A 26822-nucleotide genomic window follows, 5' to 3' on the forward strand; every position below is an offset into this window, starting at 1 on the left:
AAACTAAAAAATTTAGGAACTAAAAAATTCCAGGGTGGGTTAACATTGTATTTGATAGGGGGTAACCAGAGCCTCAAAGGATAATGCTCAGGCACTCTCCGTAAACAAGACATGCTACATTCCTTCTATTCCTTCTAGAGCTCCAAATCTACAATGTTTTAGATTTCCACTACTCTTAAATCCCAGTAGTTTGTAATGGTATAGGAAAAAAGATGAACATTTACTTATCAGTAATATCAAACTGGCCCAGTATTTTATGGCATTCAGCAAAAATTCCCAAGAAGATACTATAGTTAAAACAAAAATCTGTAGTGTCCTTTGTATAGCAACATTTCAACATGCTAAAATGCATCTTTAACATATGCCTTTTTTTAAAAAAGGAGAGGTGAATGTAGAAATCACAAGAATTTTGTGTAAGTTCTGGTTGAGAACTCAGGGCCAATTACCTCAACAGGGAAGAACAATTAGCAAATTAATGAAGTTGGTAGAGTTTACACTCATCTATCAGCACAAGCAAAAATCAAGGCTGATTATTTGCTTATTATTGCAAAGTGAGGCTCTTACTCTGCCTAACAGTACTCCATGAGTCATGTGTGAGCTGAGTTCCTAGTATGGAATTCAAGTTCCAGAGACATACTTTCACTTACTAAGGTCTTTAACAGAACTGTAAGTTTTGTTTTTAAATTTAGTTTTGATAAAAAGAGCCACAAACAACAAAATTCATTAATTTGCTGTTTGTACTTTCCTTCATTAGTCATCTTTGTCGAACAGACACCAGAGGAAAACCATAGGTATTGATGGATTTCTATTTTAAAATTAGCTCATGTTTAAAAATGTGAGAAAACCTACATTGTTTAAAATTCATACCAAAAATGAATTAAGTTTTCCTTAAATGATATGAGTCAATGCAGAGTCAGAAAACATTATTATTTGCTCTCTCTGGGTCTACTCATTTCTACTTAATCAAAGCCAGTTCTTGAAACCCCTTAAAACCAGTGGTTGCTTCAAGACAGTTTGAAAACCACCATCTGCAAATAAAGAACATAGGAAAACAAGCAAGTTTTTAAAGGGGGATAGGAACTGGAGCAAAAAATCAGCCATCAGGTGATGGCAGCAAGGTAGGAAAGAAGAGGATGGGTGGAGCTTAGAAGGTCCAATGGACACATGCAAGCCCTAAAAGAAATTAAGAGTAGTAGACTGAAATGGAAATTCAGAAGTAGTCAGGGCTGCTCTCCTGCATGGAGACAAAATTAAAACTTAGTCATGCATAGCTTTTTGGGAGATGCCACAACTGCTCAGAAAAGAGTGAGGCAACAAGCTGACAGCACCACCTGGGGCACAAAAGCAAGAACAAGATGGTGTTTTTCTCACATCAGTATCAGTCAGCTTTGGAAATCTCAGACAGAGCTGTTCCAGTCAAGAGTCACTCTGTATTGGAGTGTTATTGTGTCTTCAAGGCCTAGCCTCATCACAGTGGCCAGGGCTACATTTGTTTTCTCCTATGTATTTCCTCCCTTCAAGCCCTATTACATGCCTCATTAAATGAACAAGCAAATCAATTAAAATCTAAAACTTAACCAAGAAGTCAAGATTCTTCATTTCTTCTAAGATAAAAATCCCCTCGTGAATTATCTTAAAATCCCCTCGTGAATTATCTTAAAAGGGTAAGAAATCATGTCCTCACCAACTTAATGATATCTATGGAGAGAACGAGGTGTGATCCTTCATAAAAATGTCTCATTTCAAACACACATTTTAGACACCCAAGTTTTTAAAATCTAATGTATAATTCCAGAAAAGGAGAGGGGGGAAAAAACGTCTTCCTAACCACCATGTAAGCTGAGGCCCAAGATATGGAGGAAACTAACTTAGCATAAGCACAGGTGAGTGCTAACCCAACACTCAGAGCTACTCAGTCAGGGATAGTTTAGCCAACCAGAAGTGATTGTTTTTAACTGTACATACACCAAGGCTCAGAATTACATAGCTAATTTAAAATGAGTTTTCTATTAAATAATCAGACACGTGAAGGATCTCAAGAGGCCAAAAAGGTATAGCAATGATATTAAAAGCTGGGGCTCTGAGTTACACTATCCAATTGAACTACACAGAAACCATGGGATCTCTGGAGCAAATTAACTACCCAGGCAAGGGTGTCCTCATGGGTAAAATGGGCATAACAGAATCTTTTCCAGAATCGGTGACAGGATTAAGTGAGATAATACATTCAAGGTCACTATAAACACTCAGGAAATGTGAGCTGCTGTCATCACCATCATCATCCTCTAGGACTTTGGATTCAGTTTAATCACGTAAGTGGAAAAACTGAAGAGCAGAAGCAGCAAGAGACTCTTAAGCCTCTAAACTACTTAACCCATAAACTGAAATTCAGCAGCATTTGCTACATGGAGAAAGGCAAAAACAGGATCATTTCTGAATCTATAGTATGCTCTGTCTGGGATTTCCCTGTTAGGATTGCTGGCATGCAAAGCTCATTTTAAGGCTGATCCAGCAGAGGCAGATTAGCAAATCAGAGTACTGGAAATAACCAATACATGAAATACACACATTTGCCTCCACTTCCAGAGTAATCATCGATCAATGGGTCAACTGAAGGTAAGCAGGAGGGAAAATACAAGAAGGGTCAAAGTTCAGGTTCAGCAGTGACACAGAGAGGGAACAGAGCAGCATTTGGGAAGATGAAAAAAATTAACACTTAGAATAGATTATCATTTTGCACACTGTATTCATTTAAACTCAGGTGTTAATCAGTAAGAAGAACTACTAAACTAGAAGAGACTTTGAAAATCTTATTAGAATTTAAATATTAATTTTTCACTCAAAAAATAAAAATATACTTTATCAAATAAACCCATATACTAATCTATCTGAATCATCCAGTTAACTTCTGATTAGACATTATGCAGACAGATCATAGAGGTTAAAAAAAGATTCATTTTAAGACAACACCGTAAAATAGTATTCTCTGGAAGTCTAGTTCTTGAATTTGACAGAAAATGGATATTTTTCCCTTCGTGTGTTCATAGGGAGCCAGGTGGGGAGTGTCCTTCAATCATTCTGCAGGAGGGGAAAGATACCACTCAAAGGTAAATCTTATCTGAAAGGGGACTGGAATGGCGGCTTTGTTACACATATATTACCACTACTACATTAATCCAGAGAAGCCCCAGTACAAAAACAAAAATTTCAAGCAACAATTTTACAAAGTGATTAATTTCTCCGTGAGAATAAACTCAACATTCCAAATAAACTTCACTGCTGATCTAAAATGAAAATCTAATAAAAATATAAGTGGTAACATATTTACTAAAACTAATTTCATGAGTTCAGCTGGATAGCCTGGTACAGACTACATAAAGAAAGATTCTGAGATCATTTTTGTTGGATTTTTTTAAAAGAAAAAGCAAAAACAAAAAAAACCCTTTTATACCATCTAACTTCATCATGTTCTTTGAATCTAAGTTTAAATATAAGAACCCTGAAGAGGAAAAGATTAGAGTTTATGTTGATCCTTAATTCACTTACTATCAATAATATCTCCCAGCCCCTGAGCACGAAGAAGGTCCTTCAGCCGTGTCACCTCCTCCTTTAATTCACGAACCAGTTTGGCATTGGGGTCCTCATTGATAACAGCATTGCACTTAATTTGTTTTGCACGATCTGCATATCTATATCCAAAAAGAACATTCATTTTTGCCATTCTTCAGATACTCTACTTCTCATAAGTAACATGCCATTATTTCTAACTCTAAATCAAACAGCTTGAGTATTTACACATTTTATGAGCCTTACTAATAACATATGCATAGAAAGTTTTATAATATCTTATCAAGATGAGGAAAAGGGCTCAGATGAATTTTAGTGATTTACCCAAAATAATAAAAGAAATAAATACCAAAAAGAGGACTCAAAATGCATTTGTGAGACTATATAGGGTTCTTTCCATCCCTGGGAGAAGAGCAGAAAGTTCCAGATTAAAGTAATGAAAACTATTCATATATAGAAATACAGCTGACCCTTGAACAACGTGGGTTAGAACTGCATGGGTCCACTTATAATCAGATTTTTTTCGATAAACACAGTCCAGTACTGTAAATGTATTTTCTCTTCCTTACAATTTTCTTAATAACATGTTCTCTCCTATAACTCACTTTATTGTAAGAAAACACATGACTTATATGCAGATACATATGTATTTGTACAACATACAAAATATGCATCAATCAACTGCTCATGTTATCAGTAAGGCTTCTGGTCAACAGTAGGCTGTTAGTAGTTGAGTTTTTGGGGAGTCAGGTTATATGTGGATTTTTGACTGTGCAGAGGGTTGGCACCCCTAACTACTGTGTTGTTCAAGGGCCGACTCTATTCTATTAGTGAACATTCTGTAATTTTTTTTTAACACTATGTGTACTCATAATTGTATTACTTGTTAAGAGTTGAGCATCTCTATAATGATGAACACAAGGGAACTTCTTTTTACAGAAATGAGTATCGTAACAAACTGAAATTGAAAACCATAAATAGGTAAATTCTATTACAATAAAAATCTCCCCCGCCCAAAAAATAAATAGAAATCCCCCCAACCCATGTTTTCGCTGTTATGAGAGGGATGGATCATTACTTACATAAAAAATTACCCATAAAGCATAAGAAAACCAGTGGCATAACAAAATGACTTATGGTGGCACGGTATTCTATTTAGCTATCAGGAGCAATTGGAGTACCTCAGAGTGCTCAAAGTTTCATCATAGTTGATATCTGCTGGGCTCAGAGCAGCAACCATTGCAGTCCGAGAATTGCCACCTAAGAAGATGAATCATGGTTATTGCAAATCATACTCATTTTAGAAAGAAGAATTTTATTAAATTTATGTCAAATTAGTTAACACCATCTCAGATCCTAAGATTTAATCAAGAGTCAACAAGTGTCTTGAATGCTCCCATGCCGGGCACTGCTATACTGTTAATCTTGGTGTGTGGATCTACTGTGACCAGTTCTCCTCTCCCCACTCCAGTTAAGGCCTCAGCCACACCACCAAAGTGCTCTTAGTGAGTCAAAGTCATAGTTACGTGGACAGTCCAGCAAGCCATTCTCAGTCTCTTCGTCTGTCAGTGTCATTTGACATAGCTCATCACTCCCTTCTAACAGGAAGGAGAGAAAGAGGCTAAAAGAACAGAGAATAAAGAGAATGACCTGAAGGTCAAAACCATCAGCAAAAAGGTAACATGGAGTTTCCAAAGAGGTTTGAAGAAGGAGCGATAGTTTGAAGCAGGTATGGTTAGTAAGAAAACCACACGACCACACCACAGTCCATGTTCCCAGGTCAACAAGATGGGGGAGAAAACCCTGATTAAAAAGTAAGCATAACATAATTAAAAAAAAAAAAAAAGTAAGCAAATCCAACCAGCTTAAATCAAGAGTAACATGGCTATCTGGAGATTATTTTTCTCCAAAACAAACATATAAGACAATTAACCACAAAAGATAATCAATAAACAGCTTTAAAAAGATAACTACACACCAGTGATCAACGTACCTAGATTTTCTCGAAGGAGCCAAGTAAGTACAGAATCCCTGTAAGGAATAAAATCAGTCTTCTTCTTCTTCTTACTCTATTAAACAGAAAGAAATGGTCTTAGTATTGTTAGGGAGGAAAAATCCATATGAAAGGCAAACAAGTCTAAAATTCCTGAGTAAACTATAGTAGAACCCTATCACTGTTGAAATTTAACACTCATGGCTTCAATTCTTCACCATACCCAAAGTTCATGCAATAAAGTAATTTTTTCTCATTATATTTTATTTTGAAAAACTTCCAACGTACATGACGGTTTAGAGAGCAGCATAATGACTGACCATATATCCATCATGCAACTCCAACCGTTATCAGTATTTTGCCAATCGTGTTTCTATTATCCCTCAAACACTTTATACTTTTTCTTCCTGAACGATTTTGGAATAAATTGCAGACACCATGCCCTTTTATCCCTAAATACTTCAGCAGATAAGGACATTCTCTTACACAGTCACAGTTCAATGACTGAATTCAGGAAATTTAACATCAATATAATACTATTAATTTAATAGCCTGTCTATATCATATCTTTTACAGCTAGTAGTGTTTTAAAGTAAATCCAACATTTCACCTATAAATAAATATTTCAGATACATATTTCCAACAGAGAAGGAGTTCTTTTTTTCTTTAAGTCTCAAACAATGATTTTTTACTTTTGCAGAGGGGCAAATATAAATCCTGGGCATTCCAGGTTAGATGTGCAGGAGCCAAGTCATTTAGTTAACGAATTTACTTGGCCAATCACCAAATCATTAAGTGGACTGTTGCATCTCTAACAACTCTTATAAAGTAATACACATTTGGTTTCTTTAGAAAGAAATCACACCCCAGATAAATTTAACCAACAGAGTTAGGACTCAAAGTGAAAAGGTCTAAAGACAGTGATGTGATTTGCTAATCTGGAGATTTGTAAAGACTGCAAGATGAATCGTCTGTATATATGTATCAAGCATTGACTTAGACAGTTATGACCCTCCTCATTATCACAGGATACAGCAAAAGGCACCAATACAAAGCCAGTACTAAAATGGAGGAAATTACATCCTTTGAAAGTAAAAATTAATGCAAACCCTTTGCAGATAACAGCTACTGCAGTATGTCCTGGCTGACGACTAGGTCGTGCTAATTTAAGAAGCCACTAAGGGGAAGCCAGGGTTCACTGATAAACTTCTCTCCCCAGTCCTGGTACAATCTGAGGTTAAACTAAGGACGATCTAGTTCTTGCGAAAATATGGGTATTCAGAAAAAGAGTACTAAGTAGCTGACCTCTGGTCTGTAGAGGAGGAAAGGAAGTAGGCAAGTAGCAATTTAATTCCATCTCTTATCAAAAACATTCCCTCCAATTCATCCTATCCCGCCCACAGACACACTTTCCACCAATGAGAAAGTCATTTCCCATAGCAGGATCTATTTCCAAATGACAAAGACCTGTGGGGAGAATTAACCCTCTCAGTCAGCCACAGCTTAGTGGGACTATCAGTCCATTGCAAAATTCTTGAGTCCTGAGACCTCAATTCTTCCTTCTCTAGCCCCTCACTACACCTAAACACTCCACTTTGCCTACAGTTAGTACTGAAAATGCTGCAAGATCTAAAGTACGTCACTTACAAACATTGCAAACAGTACTATAAAAATAAGCAGTTTCTCTTCGCCAAAAGATGTTCTATTTTCATTTTGGTCAATTAGACTAAATTAAGAAGGAGTAGCTAAATAAAGAAGCATGAAGAGAACTTCCATATTTTCCATATGAAAATATCTCAGAATTTTAGCCACTTCTTTTCTATTTGCTCTCTTACACAAATTAATCTCATCTATTCTCATAAATAAGGGCCTCAGTAATTACCCAAACAGGTTTACTTACTTACATCACTAGCCTCTCTAAAAAGAAGTGCTATCAAGTATGGACAATAATAATCCTGTTTCTCTCCCCAGTGGGAATAACGGTATATTTTAATTCACCAAAAATTATGCTTATTACATAAAAACTAAAATTTGTCTTTGATCCGTTATAGTTATGGCATAGATGCAAAGTTCTAAACTGGATTTTCCAAAACTAATTCTAAAAAAGTCATTTGCAAATTATTGTGGCACAGAGCAATATGGGAAATATGCAGATAAATGTAAAACTTTTCCTTTGGTTGATAAAGAATGTTAAAAAAAAATGAGCAAATGGACAGGACAAGTTAGAAAAACAACTAAATTTTAACAGCTTTCATGGTTCTGGGACTCAGATTAGATATCTGAAGAATATCCACACTATTGCGTAATATCAAATAACAGATAGACTTTAAATCTAAGGCAGCTTTGGGGTGCCTGGGTGGCTCAGTCGTGAAGCGTCTGCCTTCGGCTCAGGTCGTGATCTCAGGATCCTGGGATCGAGCCCTGCATCGGGCTCCCTGCTCAGCGGGGAGCCTGCTTCTCCCTCTCCCACTCCCCCTGCTTGTGTTCCCTCTCTCGCTGTGTCTCTCTCTGTCAAATAAATAAATAAAATCTTTAAAAAATAAAAATAAATAAAATAAATAAAAATAAATAAATAAATCTAAGGCAGCTTTTTCCAATAAGCCAAAAGAAACAGGAAAAAAGTATTACTTTTTTTTTTTAAGATTTTATTTATTTGAGAGAGAGAGACACAGCAAGAGAGAGAACACAAGCAGAGGGACTGTGAGAGGGAGAAGCAGGCTTCCCTCGGAGCGGGGAGCCTGATGCAGGGCTCAATCCCAAGACCCTGGGATCATGACCTGAGCTGAAGGCATATGCTTAAGACTGGGCCAACCAGGCGCCCCAGTATTACTTTTTATTAAGTAATTTTTATACAAGTAGAGAACAAAACTATATATTTTAAAATACAAGTATAAAATATTTCATCTTGCAGGGGCACCTGGGTGGTTCAGTCAGTTAAGCGTCTGCCTTTGGCTCAGGGTATGATCTCCGGGTCCTGGGACCAAGCCCCACATCGGGCTCCCTGCTCAACAAGGAGTCTGCTTACCCTCTGCCTCTGCTCACGCTGTCTCTCTCTCTCTCAAATAAATAAAATCTTTAAAAAAAATAAAATATTTCATTGCCGATATTGCCTTTATCTCCAATGTTACTCATGTGATTCAGAATTGTTGAGTGCTCTATTATAAATGCAAAATAGTACTAAGAGATTTTAGAGTACTTGTAAGGAAATATAAGGAAAAGTCTATCACATTTGGATTAAAAGGATGCAAAGACCATGTGTTCTAGATACAGACTTTAACTTGATTCTACAGCCTTCACTTTCTGTATAACCAAAGAGTAGAAAAAAAATTTTTTTTAACAATTTAAATAATCCATGACTTTTCATGATAGGAAACAAGATTATACAGAGGTTTAAGAAAAATATCCTAATAATTTCAAGAAGGCAGCTATATTTTAGAATAGTACCCATAAGAAATATCTTTATTGCCCTTTCAAGAAGTTTATAGGTGACTTCTTCAAGTGACAGTCCTACAGATCACTAGGAGAAACATCATTACGATAACACAATATAGAAGCTTCCTCAGTTTCTCTCTTGTGCCTTTATTCTGAATTCCTTCTCCAAAACACATCATATTCCCTAAATTAGGTTTGATGTGCAGTCTCATGATTCATGGTCACTCTAAACAGCAATTCTAAATTCCAGAGCCAGAAAGCAAGTAACAAGAAGTTATTTTTCAAGGTTCCATTCCTACTTATGCCTCCATACATCCTGCTGAGGATTTACAATCATCACAATTGATTCTACAGCTAGTTCAATGTCTAACAAACCCCACCGTACCTTGCTGGTGCAGTTATCCTATAGATGAAGCATTTAAAAGAAAGAATGAGAACACAGGGTAAGCCTTCAAACAGAAAGTACTTTAAAGTAATAAATTGATTGTGATTTTTCAGAAACAAGCAAGAAAGCATTTGATTCTTTTTAGGGATTCAAATGACATACTAAACTAGAATGCACAATGACTAGTACTTCCTTAGCCTTTAACCTAAAAAATGAAGCCCCTGATACAAAAGTGTTTCAGATTTAGTGTCCCACTGTTAAAGAATAGGAAAAGAATAACACAATTTTAAAAAGTATATTATTGGCCCCCCAAATCAACAGCATTCACCAAGGCAAATGCTTAAAAAACTCCAAAAGGTACTGCATCCTACTTAAAAAAGATTGTATAGGAAAAGAACATGCAACAAAAACCCTTAGTTTTGATGAGAAATCTGAAGTAAGGCTGAACAAGGAATCAAACCCTAGGTCTTTGTAAAGAGCTAGTTTTCAGTCTAGCCTTTATAGATCTATGTTTACTTTCACTCTCCTTAATCTCTTTTACGTTCAGTAGAAAGTCAAAGTGTGTTATACCTAGGATCTTATCTGAAAAGATTACAGAAAAGGGCCAAAAAAGGTCGGTCTTCATAAACACATAAAATATCATCAAGTACATTTGCTGAACAGACAAGTTTTCCCATGTAACCAAGTATATAATACTTACCACCTCTGCCAAGGCTGAAATGACTTTGCCCAGAGTTGTGAGAGATTTATTAATATTTGCTCCTTCCTGAAATCAATACCAAACATGAAAGAATTATGATGAAGAATTTCTTCTACTGCCACATCATCTATAATGCATAGGATACAATTAAGCCTTATATTAGCACTCTTTGTTTACTTATGACCACAAGTTCTAAAAACCTCTCTTAGTCCTCAGTCTCTCCCCTGTTCACTTAATGCCATGCCAGGACCACACACCTAACCCACAGTCCTGAGTACTGGCAGATGGCTTGCTCCAAAAATTTATGGACGCAGCCTTCTTCCCCCCAACTCACCAACATACAATTTCTGCTCTTGTTAAATAAGCATCCCTCTGGAGAGGGCTGTGTGTGTTCTCACATTTGGATCTTGTACCATCAGTGTCGCTTCCATCCAGCCTGTTCCTCAAAACACCTTTCACCTTTCACCTTGACCATCAAGTCCTCCTTAACTATTACATTATGTTACTTATCTTTCATTGAAGTTATAGATCAGGCATCAGCAAAATGTTTCTGTAAAGGTTTTGCAGAAGTTTGCAGAAGTTTTGCAGAAGTTTCTGTAAAGGTTTTTGCAGAGACCATGTGGTCTCTGTCACAAGCTCTCAGACTTACTGTTGTAAACAGCACACAAAGGTGGCTGTGTCCCAATAAAATTTTATTTACAACAGGTCAGATTTGACCTACTGGCCATAGTTTGCTGACCTACGTTACAGAACATTTACTGACTAGGTCAACTGTTTGATAAAATAAATACCTTTAATCGAGTCCCTTTGGCACCAGTTGAATCAGCTCGTTCACTTCCTGCTAGATCCACCAAGCTGATTTTACTGACCTGGTCAAGAATAAGAACACTGGGGTAATTCAAAAATAAGCACTGCAGAACTAGAAGACATTAAGAGGCAGGAAATTAAAAATCAGGCATGAAGAAGACTACAAATATTAGTTAGGGCTCTTACATACGGCACAAAAAGACACCGCATGCACAAAAGTTCACAGCAATTTTCTTGGTTCAAATAAGTAATTTTAAAATACACATGACATATTTTATAACGGTGTGTCATAAAAATATAAAACTCAATAACCCATTAAATGGCATATTAAATATGAAGCCTCCGGCAACTGGAACTCTCACACACTGCTGGTGGGAATGTAATATGACACAGTCACTCTGGAAGACAGTTTAGTAGAGTTGTAGACCTACAGAGCTAAGCATATACCTACCGTAAGACTCAACCATTGTACTCCCAGGTATTTACCAAGAGAAACAAAAGCAAATATCCACACAAAGACTTGTACACAAATGTTCACGGCATTTTCTTTTTTTTTTTTTTAAAGATTTTTATTTATTTATTGAGAGAGAGAGAGAATGATGGAGAGAGAGTATGAGAGGGAGGAAGGTCAGAGGGAGAAGCAGACTCCCTGCTTAGCAGGGAGCCCGATGCGGGACTCGATCCTGGGACTCCAGGATTATGACCTGAGCCGAAGGCAGTTGCTTAACCAACTGAGCCACCCAGGCGCCCCATTCACGGCATTTTCATTTTCATGATCAAAAACTGGAAACAATTTAAATGCCCACCACCAACAGGTGAGTTAATGCACTAACTGTGATATATCTATATAGTGGACTACTAATCAGCAATGAAAACAAGTGAACTACTGATAGACAAAACAACACAGGTAAATTTCAATTATGCTAAGTGAAAGAAGCAAGGCAAGAAAATAGTACATACTCTATAATTCCATTCATATAAAATTCTGGAAAGTGTAAACTAATCTGCAGTGACAAAAAGCAGATCAGAATTGCCTAAGTATCAAGGTGGAAGGAGTGATAGTTAGATTATAAAGCGGCATGAGGCAACTTTTCAGGGGAATGGACGTGGTAATGACTTGGACTATGATACTGGTTTTAAAGGTGCATACACAGGAATCCAATTTTATACCTTAAATATGTGTGGTCTATTGTACTTCAACAAATCAATAAAGTTGTTAAAAAAAATAAAGCTTCAGAAAAGTCAGACAAAAGTATCTAAAATGGATTATCAAAGAAGCTATGGTTATAGGATTAACATCATTATTTTTGTAGATGTGACATCATAGAAGAATAAAATGCTTTCACACAAGATGTACTAAATAGCATTAATACTGTAACTAGCTAAGCAGTGTCAAGTTATCTGATCACCTATATGAAGGGTATGTTTTTTTAAAATAATTTTCAGCTAGGGAGACAAACCATAAGAGACTCTTTTTTTTTTTTGACAGAGAGAGGCACAGTGAGAGAGAGAACGCAAGCAAGGGGAGTGGGAGAGGGAGAAGCAGGCTCTCCGCTGAGCACGGAGCCCGACGCGGGGCTCAATCCCAGGACCCCAGGATCATGGCCTGAACCAAAGGCAGACGCTCAACATCTGAGCCACCCAGGCGCCCCCCATAAGAGACTCTTAACTCTAGGAAACAAACTGAGGGTTGCTGGAGGGGAGGTGGGTGGGGGGATGGGGTAACTGGGTGATGGGCATTAAGGAGGGCACTTAATGTAGTGAGCACTGGGTGTTACATGCAACTGATGAAACACTGAACACTACCTCTGAAACTAATAATATGATATATATTAACTAAATTGAATTTAAATACAAAATTTTAAAAATAAGTAAAATAATTTTCAGCTAAAAACAAGTCACCAAGTAAAAGGTGATCCTAGTTTTTAGTGATGTCAGTATCACAAAGTACTCAGTTTATAAGGCAAAGGATCTTTTATCACTGCCAGTATAATAAATCTAACTTCAGGTTTAAAAATCCAGCTGCATGCTACTTAGCTATGTAGGCAGAGAAGAATTCAACATAAATTTATTACTAACAATAACAATGCTAAAATTCACATTTACTGAATGGTTACTCTGAGCCAGGCACTATTATATGCACTAACCTGTATCAATATTTAATCATCTTAACAATCCTATGAAGTTGAGGAAACTGAGGCAGAAAGAGGTTAAGTAACTTGCCAAGGTAACAGTGCTACAAAGTGGTAGAGGCAGGATCTAAAGCAAGCAGTTTAACTCCAAAGTCTACTATATTTACCTACTATAGAAAAGGAGACATTAACAAGCAAGGTATTCAAAGAGCATCAGGAATGCTGTGCAGTCCTTTACTTTCAGAGGAAAAAGACACTTTGTCTGCTTAATTGTTTGCTTAAATATTTAATCCCACAATAACGTTATCAGAGCTCAAAACAAACAAAAAAACCTATATACCAAGCAAGTAATTAAGAGGTTCTAGTTAAGAAGAAAAAAAAAGGAAGGATTTTCTCCCCACAGAACTGCTTAACTCTCTTGCACAGAGTAATTTTTGAGACCCAATGTCTTTGTTTTTTCTTAACTCTATTTTCTATCTTGCAATTTCACTCAAAATCCCATGCTCAAAATTGGTTTAGAGTGGGAATAAAAATGACAAGCAAAAGATACAAAATATTCTCCGTTAAGTTAAAGGGCAACTTTCTCCCCTCCATAAGATGCAGAGAGTAGCAAGAGAGACTTCTGAAAATCCCCATTCTATACAACTCAAGCCCAGACACTGAAGTTGTCCTACCTTCTCAGTGGAAAGGTTGGTCTCAGTATCATGTTTCTTCTGGGTGAAAACAATGGTAAACACAGCATGGGAACGGCTACTTGTTTCATTCATGTTGGTAGCTGCCACCGTCCTAAAAAAACATAAAGATGACATGTGACAATGGAATTCTTAGATGAAAGTTAAAATGGACAGCAGGCTCCATGTTAACTGTAACAATCACAAGCAACAACTTTATTCATAGATCATGAGATTGTCACTTACATAAATTGTTCTCAATACACCTTATTTGTGAGCCTATCAAGTTATCCCCAACTCCAAAGGTCCCCCATCAGAATCATTTTTCATACCTCAGCTGTCCCTTTAGAAACCACCAACGCATTTAATTTGTATTCTTTATTTTGCAATCAATTACTTCCATAGGCATGTGATTATCCAACATTTTACCATGACTTAATCAAAACCTGGTATTAAAACTTAACCAAAGTTCTGACATGTTTCAGCACCGCATTGTTTTGATGAGAAGATGCTGACTATGCGGAAGCCCTTACTTTTTACCCCAGCACAGCCAAAGGATCAGAGGATCTACAATTAAAGCAAATTTCAAAAGTATAAAGGTGGTCTCAATCCTTAACTGGGAATAAAGGACCTGAAAATGTGCCAAAGCCTTCAGTCATTAGTCTATTTCTACCATACCTGGCTTTGTTCCCAGCATCCATGAGGTCAGCAATGTCTGTGTAGGAAGTGACTGCCAGCTTGGACAGATCCTCCACATATGGGCCAAGAAGTGGGTGTTCACGCACACGCAAATGACCCTTGTTTTTTGGATTCAGCAGGTCTCGTACTCGTTCACAGTAAATTTCCATGTAGCTCACCTAGGAACAAATTATTAAAGTGAACTGGAGGACTTGGAAAAAGAAATACTATACATTAAAAACATTTTTTAACAACTTTTATTAAAAGCTCTACAATTGGGGTGCCTGGATGGCTCAGTTGGTGAACCATCTTCGGCTCAAGTCATGGTCTCAGGGTCCTGGGATCGAGTTCAGCATTGGGCTCCTTGCTCAGTGGGGAGCCTGCTTTTCTCTCTGCGGCTCCCCCTGCTTGTGTTCTCTCTCTCTCTGTCAAATAAATAAATAAAATCTTAAAAAAAAAAAAGGCTCTACAATTAGGGGTGCCTGGCTGGCTCAGTCAGTACAGCACACAACTCTTGATCTTGGGGTCATGAGTTTAAGACCCACACTGGACACAGAGATTACTTTTAAAAAAAGCTCTACAATGAGAGATCAGCAATCTTTTTTTTTTTTTTAAGATTTTATTTATTTGACAGAGAGAGTGAGAGAGCACAAGAAGGGGAGCAGGAGAAGGAGAGGGAGAAGCAGGCTCCCCGTTGAGTAGGGAGCCCAATGAGAGACTCGATCCCAGGACCCTGGGATCACGACCTGAGCTGAAGGCAGATGCTTAACCATCTGAGCACCCAGGCGCCCAAGATCAGCAATCTTTATAAAGGGAAATGCCATAGGTCTAGTCCATTTTATTCTATTAACAGTTGCACAGACATCACTGACCAGCTTAGAATCAGCCTTCTGACGGTCTCAGGAAAGTAAGGAGGTAAGGAGGCTACCTCCGCAATCAGTAGCCGCTACTTGTCTAAGTCAGAAAAAATACCATTTTTAGTAGCAACTTACCAGTTACCAATACACTTTTAAAAATGTATGCTGTTGTCAATAATTAAGGATTACAGTGAGGTTACTCTAAAAGCTTGGAAGTAAAAATTCTATTAGTGTTAAAATCAAGCAACACTATTGATATTCCAGAGCAGGGAAGACAACAGAGGCCAGCAACCCCAGCGCTGTAAGACTGACCACACACAAACCCTGTATCTACCACAAGGAGTGAGGACTAGTCAGCAGGGAGCCTGACTGCATGGTGGGGCCCATGAACAACTTGTGAGGAAAGAGGAAGCCTCGGCAAGTACACTACCAGAACTCCCATCCCGCCAGCAGGACCGTTCCTATCGTGGAGAGGAAGTTCTCAGACTATCCTTTCTTTACCTGAGCCAAGCAAGCATCTCAATCGTCTAGTCAACTCCCTCTCTAATTCCATGCTCACTAAAAAAACCAACAGGGTTCCAACAGAAGTCTGTCCACAGGGAGATAAAAAGATAATACACCAGGCTTGCTAATATTGAGTGTTCTGGTCTAGGGAAGAGTTTTCCTCAAGGGAAAGTAACAAATAAAACTAGTGGTTTTATAACCTAAGTCAAATGAGCTTCACTAAAGAGTCTGGCTTTGAAGGATGCTTCTGGTCCTGATTTATCTATAAGATCACACTTCTAAGCAAATAAAGCTCTGGACTAGGGGAAATTCACCATAGGAAGCCTCATTATGGTCTTCCCTTGTGTATCCTGAGCTACTCGAGCACACAATAAAATTTCAGCACTTGTCAACTTTAAATTTCTATAGACACATTTCTGAGTGTCTGAAACAACAGAATCTCCATTTCTATTGCTTTTTTCTTTCACTCGGTCTCAGATCTGACTGTATATTTATACTGTATTTCAAAATCAGTTTTTTAAATATTGAGAACCCTTGAAGTAACTGATCCCCTATGAGATTAAAACAACAGGACAAATATTCCTTCTTAAAGCAGGTCTTCCTACAAAGTGAAATGGTACTTTACTCATTCTTGTGTAGTACTTAAACTTGGACATAAACTCCAGAATCCCAGAAAGATACTATATCTTCTTGGAAGACTTACCTCTTTTTACCGAGGTGTGGGAAGCATGAGAACCCAAGTAAATGAGGTAAAGGCTGCTGTGCTCTGCTACTTACTCTCTACCACGCAAACCCACCTCAAGCCAGCACTAGTTCTTTTACTTCTGAGCCAACCACTACAGACCCCACTTGGAAAATTCAATTCACTGAGCAGCATTATCTTCCAGGCACTTTCTAGGCACATGGCATGTATCAGTAAATCAAACAGACAAAAATCCCTGCCCAGCAAGCTTATGATTCTAAATAAAAATAAACAACACACACATAAATAAACAGAATTATAAAGTAGGTTAGAACACGATGATTACTATGGAGGCAAAAGGAACAGGACAAGAGAGACCAGTAGTGCTGGGGTAGAGGGCAAGTTGCAGTGTTAATTAAGGTGGTCAAAGTACACTTCGTTGAGAGGGTAAGACTTGAGCAAATGACTTGAAGGAGTTGAAACACTTAGACAAAAAGATATCCAAAGGAAGAAAATTTTAGGCAGGAAAAAAAAGTAAATGTAAAGGCCCTGAGGTAGGAAAGTTCCTATTGTTCCAGAAACAGCAAAAAGCCACTGTGGCCGGAGCAAATAGAGGGAAGCAGAAGAGGAGGTAGAGGTCCCACAAATGTAAGGAACCACAGTATCAACTAGGGATCTACACTGCACTCCAAGCAAGCCTATGAACTCTGATATGAAAGGAAATGGCATCTTCTTTTATTATCTATAAGCTCAAAAAATTGTCACATTCTCTCACTCTCTATCCTTTGAATTTATTTAAAATATGTGGTATTTTAATAAGAATAAAAATCTACTGAATTTGGGCGCCTGGGTGGCTCAGTTGGTGAAGCGACTGCCTTCAGCTCGGGTCATGATCCCAGAGTCCTGGGATCGAGTCCCACATCGGGCTCCCGGCTCAGCAGGGAGCCTGCTTCTCCTTTCTGACCCTCTCCCCTCTCATGCTGTTTCTCTCTCTCTTTCTCTCAAATAAATAAATAAAATCTTAAAAAAAAAATCTACTGAATTTTCATTTGCTATACATCTAGTCTTCAAAAAGAATAGTTATAGGATGAGAAGTTATTTGGAGAATTAATTTTAAAAAATATTTTTAGAGCTTCACATTCCCCTTTTGGTGTATCATAGTCACAAGGTAGAATTCTCTAAAATTAATAAAATTTATGCAACACTTTATAGGTAAAGAAAAAAACCCAAACCATCTAGGTGGGTCAACTAGGAATTGTGTAAGTCCTACAGAAAATCACAACACATACATAAAAAAGAAAGTTTGTTTAAAAAAAGCTTCATGTCTCAGAACAACAGGCTCATGTTAACAGAACACTTTAGTAATTTCAGTTTCTATGGAACTGAGTACCAAAACTGAAGATAAGTGAAACACCAGCTTCAAAAAGCACATATCAATGAGTAGAAATGTTTATCAACTATATTAATGTATATAATGTAATTCTATAGACCTCCTCTTCAAAGAGCTGGAGTATACACTAGATGAAGAATAACTGTCTAAGATTATAAGCAATTATAAAGGAGGAAGAGGAGAAGAGATCTGATTATACAGATTTTAAAAACCATGTCAAAAATCACTATTAATAAATATGAAAGGGGGAAAGAGTTCACACAAATGATTAAGATAAACACTGCAATCCCAAAACGTAAACAGGCATATGCATAATTTAGAAGATGTTCAATTACACTAATTATCAAAAAAACTAATTTAAATAAATGAAAAAGAGTGCCCTTATCAAGCTGGCAGAGAAAAAACAAAAATATTAAAAGTTGGCAGGACACAGTGGGAGCTTACACCCTCCTGATGGGACTGAAAATTGGTAAAGTGTTTCTTTCTAAAAAGCCATTTGGCAATTCACATGTATTGTTTGATAACCTAATACATAAAGGAAGTAACTAAAAATAAAGCTTATGAACAAGCTTCTGACTTAATGCAACATTACTGATGATGACCAAAACTTAGAAATAGCCTAAGAATACAAAACTGGGGGAGTGGTTAAATGATCTACTGTCATCATTTGGTACCACTGAAAAGTAACACTGGAGGGAATGGAGTCCAGAGGCCTATGGCTTTAATCCACGGTTGTACTCACCTCTACAGAGTAAGACATTTCTTCATTACAGTTGTCATTGATTTTCTCGAATAGTTCTTCACATAACTACAGAAGCAGAAGGAGAGAGGCACGAACAGCATAAATGAGAGCAGTACAAAGATACCCATGAGTGCTAAACGAATTAGTGAGATCCCTTTTCTCTTTCTCAAAATATTAATGGCAACAACATCAAAGGAGAATGGCTTTGAATGAAATAAAGAGACAGTTGTGAATGCATTCTCCTCATCTCATCTTTATTCTCCCTTGATGACAGCACCCCAGAAATGTTTCCTTAGAGGAGTAGTTCTGTCTCTTCCTGTGTTAGGTCCCTGGCACATTAAAGTTATGTGAATTCAATTCTTCACACTATCCTAGAGTAACTGTGACTCTACTATTAGTATTATTATGTAGCAGTCAAACCAATGTTAAACTACATTTTGGGGACGCCTGGGTGGCTCAGTTGGTTAAGTGTCTGCCTTCAGCTCGGGTCATGATCCCAGGGTCCTGGGACTGAGTCCCGCATTGGGACCTTGCTTAGTGGGGAGTCTGCTTCTCCCTGTACCTGCCGCTCCCCCTGCTTGTGTGCACGTGCATTCTCTGACAAAAACAAAAAAAAACAAAACAAAAAAACCCATTTTGCACACATTTTATTTATCATGCTATATAAATTTTATTTTATACTGTCAGTTACTATATACATTACAAATCATACATACATATGTATAAAGAGAGAATGCATACTCTTTCAAGGGAGTAAATGAAGGTATTTAAGAATAATTTTGATAGTATGAGGTGCTCGCTGGCTCAGTCAAGGGAACATGCAACTCTTGATCTCAGGGTTGTGAGTTCAAGCCCCACATTGGATGTAGAGAGTACTTAAAAATAAAATCTTGGGCGCCTGGGTGGCTCAGTTGGTTGAGTGGCTGTCTTCAGCTCAGGTCATGATCCTAGAGTCCCAGATTGAGTCCCGCATCGGGCTCCCTGCTCAGCAGGGAGTCTTCTTCTCCCTCTGAACCTCCCCCCTCTCATGCTTGCTCACTCTTTCTCTCTCAAATAAATAAATAAATCTTTTCTAAAAAATTAAAAATAAAAATAAAATCTTTAGGGGCGCTTGGGTGGCTCAGTCGTTAGGCGTCTGCCTTCAGCTCAGGTCATGATCCCAGGGTCCTAGGATCGAGCCCTACATCGGGCTCCCTGCTCGCAGGGAAGCCTGCTTCTCCCTCTCCCAACTCCCCCTACTTGTGTTCCCTCTCTTGCTGTCTCTCTGTCAAAAAATAAAATCTTAAAAAAAAATAAAATAAAAAATAAAATAAAATCTTTAAAAAAAAAAGAAGAATGTGACTATAAAATTTCCCTTTTTCCTCTGTCTTAAGATTTCAAGCCCTTTAAAAGAGCCTACTCTAGCTCACAGTGACATTTTCAATAGAAAACATTAATTTTTCTAGATCAGGAAAAAAATCACAAGATTTCACTGTCCCCATCCTTTGAATTTATCCAAAATATGTGACATTTTAATAGGAATACTTAATAAAATTCTATTGAATTTTCATTTGCTATACATTTAATGTTTAGGCAATCAATACAGATTTGGAAAATGAACTATATGTGATTCTCTGTAAGTCTAAATAGAATAAAATTTATTATAAATGGCAGTTTCTAAATGATAATCCTGTTTTCAAAAATTAATGCTTTTGCATTAAAATAAAATGTTCCAAAATTCGACCAGAAAAGAGATATATATGTAATTATACAAAAACAAATTAAAGGAGAAGGAAGGAGAAACTAAGTGTGATGATGGAATAAAACGACTGTTTAGTATAACTTGCTATAATCTACAAAAAATTGTTTCATTGCTAAAGAAGTATTATATAGTCGTAATAGCAAAGCCTCCAGAACCACCTTGCCTGCATCTGGATTCTGGTCCTGCCACACTCCCTTGGGCAAGTGACATGACCTCTCTGTGCCTCAGTTTCCTCATCTTTAAAATGAGGGAAATAAATAAAATAATAAAAGAAAGGTAACAACTGCATCTACTTCTTAGGATCAAACTAGGAGGATTAGCTGAGCAAATATCTGTAAAACACTTAGACCAGTGCTTGCACATGGTGAATGCTACACAGTATTTTCTCTAATTATTATTATAATTATTGCTATTCCTATATATAAAGGACAATTCCCAAGTATATGTCTTAATATTGACATATTCTTTACAGAAGAAAATATGCTAGTATATTTGATTTTTTCTGAAAAATTCTTAATTTTTACTGATAGTTAAGCATTTCAATTATACAGCTGAATTTAAAATTATAGTGCAATAATCCAATAGAAAAAGTAGCTATTGCTCTGTTTTTTTTTTAAGATTTTATTTATTTATTTGACAGAGAGAGGGAACACAAGCAGGGGGCAGTGGGAGAGGGAGAAGCAGGCTTCCTGCTGAGCAGAGAGCCCAACGTGGCGCTTGATCCCAGGACCCTGGGATCATGACCTGAGCCGAAGGCAGACGCTTAACGACTGAGCCACCCAGGCACCCCAGCTATTGCTCTCTTATGTATTTTATTCTCAGAATACAGAGAGGTCACACTAGGCCTATAGTAAAGAAAAAAACAAACAAACAACAAAAAACACTTTAAAATTAATTCCAAATATCATCAATAAAAGCAAACCACATTTCTGTTATTAATGAGAGAAGTTCCTTCTAAATACCTATGTCACAACTCTTCTCCATTTGAAACAATACAAGGTTAAAAGACACTGCTCTTAAGAATTCTCAGACTGGGGTGCCTGGGTGGTTCAGTCATTAAGCGTCTGCCTTCGGCTCAGGTCATGATCCCAGGGTCCAGGGATTGAGCCCCACATCAGGCTCCCTGCTCAGTGGGAAGCCTGCTTCTCCCTCTCCCACTCCCCACTGCTTGTGTTCCCTCTCTCGCTGTCTCTGTCAAATAAATAAAATCTTTAAAAAAAAAAAAAAGAATTCTCAGACTGTTCAAGCTTAACGTGGTAGTATTAAATTAATAAGATAAAAGGAAAATATCTCTGATAAGGCAACCAAAAAACTAAAAAATAATCACATGCTTAAAAGATGATCTATATATGGGAGATGGGAAAAAAAAATCTGACCAACAACACCGATCAGGCGTCCCCAGGATTCAGAACAAAGCCTGGTATATACTACCATTTTTTTTTTAAGAAGCTGGTAACACTGTTCAAGAGATAAAATACCCAGACAAGGGTATACAGCAAAACCTTTACAGAATGCCACCTTCCCCACCTTTAAAGACAGACATGTATACACATCAGACTATTAGCTCCTTTGAGGGAAAGGAACAAGTGATTTGTTTTTGTGCCTTGCATATGACAGTCCCTGAATAAATGTTTGCTAAATAAAAATAACTGTTACAGCAATCAAAGACTAAGAGTAATACTAAACAGAGGTCTTTTGTTGTTTTTTGTTTTCTTACCTGTGGAATGATGCCAGCCTGGCTTTCTTCTTGTTTACCCATCATTGTATAAGATTTCCCAGCACCAGTCTGCCCATAGGCAAAAATACAGACATTATATCCCTCAAAGGCATGTAAGAGCATTTCCTTTCCAATGTCATTGTACACACGGTTTTGAGATGCAAAACAGGGATCTTCAGGCTGTAAAATTAAAAGAAGAAATAAATGACATTTTATTCGTACACTTTCCTATGCTTATTTGATTACTGCTATAATAAATTCAAGTGTTTGGAATCTCAACAATTATTAAAAGATATTATAAAATTTTTAAGGCCCTCCTACACATAGCTTATTTTTCTCTTATTAAACACACACACAGTCATCCAGCTCAGCCATACATAAAAATAGCTACATGAAATTATCTCACCTGATTACACGTCACTTTCCATAACCTTAAAAGTATCACTCTTCCATTCACAGAAAAGTGCAAGAAAATTTTCTTAAATGGAAAATGGTACTAAAAGCTCAAAGGTCAAGTCCACATATATAAATACTTCCTTGTACTCACTCCAGGTAGTATAGCTATTTCTCAATAAACCTAGCTTTCAGTGACAAATGTTGTCCAACTCCCTTCACAGGCCCTTCTGTTGGCCATCAGGCTCTGTCAGTAGTTTAAAACCTCTCCTACTCCAGCACAAAACAGAAAACAAAACCCAAAAAACTAAAAACATGTAATGAAGAAAAGCAAATGCAAACTGTAGTTCTGGACCAATCCCTAGAAGCCAACGAGATTTGGGGTCCTCTACTAAGGAGGATACTACAAAGGGCCTCGCTCTCTCCATTCTCCTAGGTGTTGGTCATCTCTGTACTCCATCTGGACCTTCAAGCTTTTTCAAAACTGTTCACAACCTGCACTGTTCTATTATACTGCACCGTAAGTATACTCACCGAGGTGTGAGACCAGTAGGAATAGTCGAAACTAAAGGACTTTGGAGCTTCCTTTGGGTTCTTTGGGTTAATAATACCTAGAGAATGAAAATGATTTGATTTTATAAGTCACTCGGTTACATGCTCTTTAGTTCAACATGAAGTTATGTTTAAGTTCAAAACATCCAAATCAGTAAATTCATACCACTGAATCTGAAGAAGGTAATCGAAAAATAAAAATAATCACACTTATAAAAGGCAGGATCTGTATATAGAACTTAAAAGAATCAGACCATCAGTATTCACTGGGTACCATTAGGATTCAGAACACAGCTTGGTACATAGCAGGTGCTCAGTAAATATTTTATGGCTAAACCATAGGTAAATAAACAGCCAAAATTCAGAAACGGGCCACATAACTATTTGCATAAATATTTCAATACATTAGAAATAAAAATTAGAAAATTACTGAATACAACTACTACCTGAAATAAACCCTTTTTAAAGATCTTATTATCTACTTTAGAAAAGCATTTTTTTTAAAGATTTTATTTATTTATTTGACAGAGCGAGAGACAGCGAGAGAGGGAACACAAGCAGAGGGAGTGGGAGAGGGAGAAGCAGGCCTCCCGCCGAGCAGGAAGCCCGATGTGGGACTCGATCCCAGGACCCTGGGATCATGACCTGAGCCGAAGGCAGATGCCTAACGACTGAGCCACCCAGGCACCCAGAAAAGCATTTGATAATTAAGTATTCATCGGAAGACAGTCTTATTTCTGAAATCCACATTTGATAACATGTTATATACATGCATGTATACACATACATAAGTGTATTATGCATGTACAGAGTGGAATCACAGACCACAAATCATCTGCAGAATGTTGTAGGCAACAAAATTACTTTTTCTTTAGATTTTATTTATTTATTTGAGAGAGAAAGCACACCCGAGTACGAGCAGGGGGGAGGGGCAGAGAGAGAGGGAGACGCAGACTCCTCCCTGAGCAGGGAGTCTGACTTGGGCTCTATCCCAGAACCCTGAGATCATGACCTGAGCCAAAGTCAGACACTCAACCAAATGAGCCACCCAGGCGCCCCTAGACAGCAAAATTACTCTTTGACTGAAAAGCATGAAGCCTTACTGTCCCTACTGAAAGTATTTCTTGTGTGATTAGTCCAATTACACTATACTTCAGGGACTGTCTGAACGCTGAGGCTTAGCCTCTCTTCCTTTCTCATACACACAAAGCTTTAGAGCCTCATATTTCACATGGAATAGAATCTTTATAACATGTAGTCATGAAATCTCCTCAAAGACCAGATATCTCAACCAATCCACTTCTCTAAGGCACGGCCCCATCCCAGGCTATCAGTGAGATCAGGATTAAAAAATAAATCTGTCCAGGGCAGCTGCTGCTCAGGACACAAATAGCAACAGTTGCTATGGTGCTTAGTTCTCTCTCTTGCTGGATTCCAACGGGTATGGCCACACACTTATGTTCAAATCTCAACTGCTGACAGAGTATGAATAAGGCTTGCACTGCACATAATCATGTGACAAGGAGACATGGTTCTAGAAAGAACATCTCCCCACACACAAACGGCAACCTAAGCAATGGAGTGTGCTTCTAACCAAAAGGCACTAGGGACAAGATTTAAATAATAGCCAACATTCGTGGAGCACTATAAGCACTATAAATAAGCACTGAGCTCTAAGAACTTCCTGCTACCACTAAGGCAGACAGAGGTTTTATTACCGCCATTGTATAGATAGAGACACCATCACAAAGAGGTTAACTAACTTAACGAGGCAGCAATCCAGGATGTGGACTTGGACAGTTTAATTCCAGAGCCCCCATTCTTAGCCAAGACACCTATATGCAGGTAGAGAATATGTATGTATACCTATATGTACGTAGCGACTGCCAAGGCAAACACAGTAAGGCATTTTATGCATATGCACACATATGTGTGCATGTACGCACATGTATATGATGACCTCCCTAAAATTACATCACAGGTATTGTTTAAAACTCTCCTTACCCATTTAAAACTAAGAACTATGAGGATTACAATTCCTAAAAGATGAAAGACTACACACAAACTTTACCAAGCAAATGGAAATTAGTGTCATGCTACATGCACCAGATTCAGGTTTCAGTGGCTCAGCGATAAAGACAATGACAAGACATCAGCTATGACCCCTGAAGTAGTCTTCACTACTCAAAAACGAGTTAATATAAACACTTTCTAACTTCTAGGAAATCTGCTATTGTCATAAAACTTTGAAGCCATACTTCACTCACTTTTTTTTTTTTTTTTAAGATTTTATTTATTTATTTGACAGAGAGAGAGACAGCGAGAGAGGGAACACAAGCAGGGGGAGTGGGAGAGGGAGAAGCAGGCTTCCCGCGGAGCAAGGAGCCTGACGTGGGGCTCCATCCCGGGACCCCAGGATCATGACCTGAGCCGAAGGCAGACGCTCAACGACTGAGCCACCCAGGTGCCCCCTTCACTCACTCTTTTAGCTACTCACTGGTGGTACCAACTTTGCCAAGAACACCTTGAGAAAGGCTAGTTTTCAGATCCCACCTCTCTGTTCTCTTTTTTCCTAGTACTAAGAAGCAGAAACATTACACCAGCAAGCAATTTTCTTGATTCACAGGAAATCCTTTTCCTCTTCCTCAAGATTCCCTCCTTCCAGATCTTTGCAACTTCTGAATCTAATCATCTCCTAACTTACAGATCTGAAACCAAGCTGCCTTTTAAGTAACGGCCTGTATGTACACAAAACTCTTTTTTATTTTAACATAAATAAGTAAATCAAAATATAATTCTGAAGAGCTATTTTCATAATAGTTATGTCAAACAAGATGAAACTTACCCACAATATTCAAAAGATTTTAATTCCTAAATGAAAGATATTTACAGAAAACACCTTAGAGCAATGTAAAACTCAATACCGCTGTGAAGTGTTTGAGGGGGTAGTGTAAGCCCCAAAAGGCATGGATAATTTCTATATGTTAGCTGGGGACTATTTAATAGGCTAGTTTGTTTTATATAATTCTTTATATTTATATATGCATTGTACTATCTTGAATATATGAAAAGTTTACTAATAAAAAATTTTGAAACTTCCCAACTCTGCAAACAAAAACACTGTTATAAAAATAAAATATCAGTAACAGCCCTTCACATCATCAGAAGCCCATGAACTCCACCATTATTTCCAAGGACAACGAACTAATGTTTTTTAATGTGCCAAAGGTTTTCTCTTTCTGAATTAGTAACAGTTGAGATCTAACTTACTTCCCCTTTAACCCAACTAAGAAACAGGATGTTTCCAACTATGAATAAAAGGGGGGAGAGGGACACAGTACTTGTAATGGAAAGGGCATGGGATTTGGATCAAAGGACCACTTAGAATATGTTAATATTCTAAACATATGATGAACACTTAATATATTTAGGATTTTTTGTCACCTTGGGTATCGCTGCACTTTGAGTCCTCTCTAAAACTGAGATAATACCTAGTTCAGAGGATTAAATGAGTAAAGCACTACACAAATGCTAATTTTCAAAAATAGGTATTTTATCTTGTTTTTAACTCTCTCAGTGTTTTGGTGGATACGTTAACCCTATTCCATGGTCCTTAAACCAAAGTGAGGAAAGTTCATCCACTAACTGATAAAATAAGAATTCTATTTCACGGCAAGAATCAAAGTACTACAAAGGGGTCCTATAGCTGTGTCACCACATCTCTGATGTTCCTACCACATTATAAATCCCTTCAGTATATGGACCATGTCTAGATCCTCTACAATGCCCTACACCAAATAGGCACTCAGATGCATGTTCTTCTTTTGTCATGTATAATTTTAATTTCATTAAATCCTATACCATTTTCAGCCTAAAAAG

General features: G+C 37.6%; 1 protein-coding gene across 4 annotated transcripts in view; it reads right to left on the minus strand.

Annotated features, from left to right (window-relative positions):
• Positions 1-26822, minus strand: part of KIF1B (kinesin family member 1B) — a 141351-nt gene that overhangs the window by 80396 nt on the left and 34133 nt on the right. For all 4 annotated transcript variants that reach the window (XM_028108143.2, XM_088022616.1, XM_028108144.2 and 1 more), the window contains exons 3-12: positions 22926-23002; positions 21999-22178; positions 18541-18606; positions 14366-14544; positions 13691-13802; positions 10869-10946; positions 10078-10143; positions 5561-5636; positions 4749-4827; positions 3547-3689 (exon numbers count right to left, since the gene is read on the minus strand). In XM_028108143.2, the coding sequence (XP_027963944.1) occupies positions 3547-3689; positions 4749-4827; positions 5561-5636; positions 10078-10143; positions 10869-10946; positions 13691-13802; positions 14366-14544; positions 18541-18606; positions 21999-22178; positions 22926-23002 (1056 nt within the window). The remainder of the gene's footprint in view (positions 1-3546; positions 3690-4748; positions 4828-5560; positions 5637-10077; positions 10144-10868; positions 10947-13690; positions 13803-14365; positions 14545-18540; positions 18607-21998; positions 22179-22925; positions 23003-26822) is intronic.

The sequence above is a fragment of the Eumetopias jubatus genome, unplaced genomic scaffold, assembly GCF_037043125.1.
Source record: "Eumetopias jubatus isolate StellerSeaLion01/CBP00866 unplaced genomic scaffold, mEumJub1_p1.0 scaffold_4, whole genome shotgun sequence".
In the NCBI taxonomy this organism is placed as follows: Eukaryota; Metazoa; Chordata; class Mammalia; order Carnivora; family Otariidae; genus Eumetopias; species Eumetopias jubatus.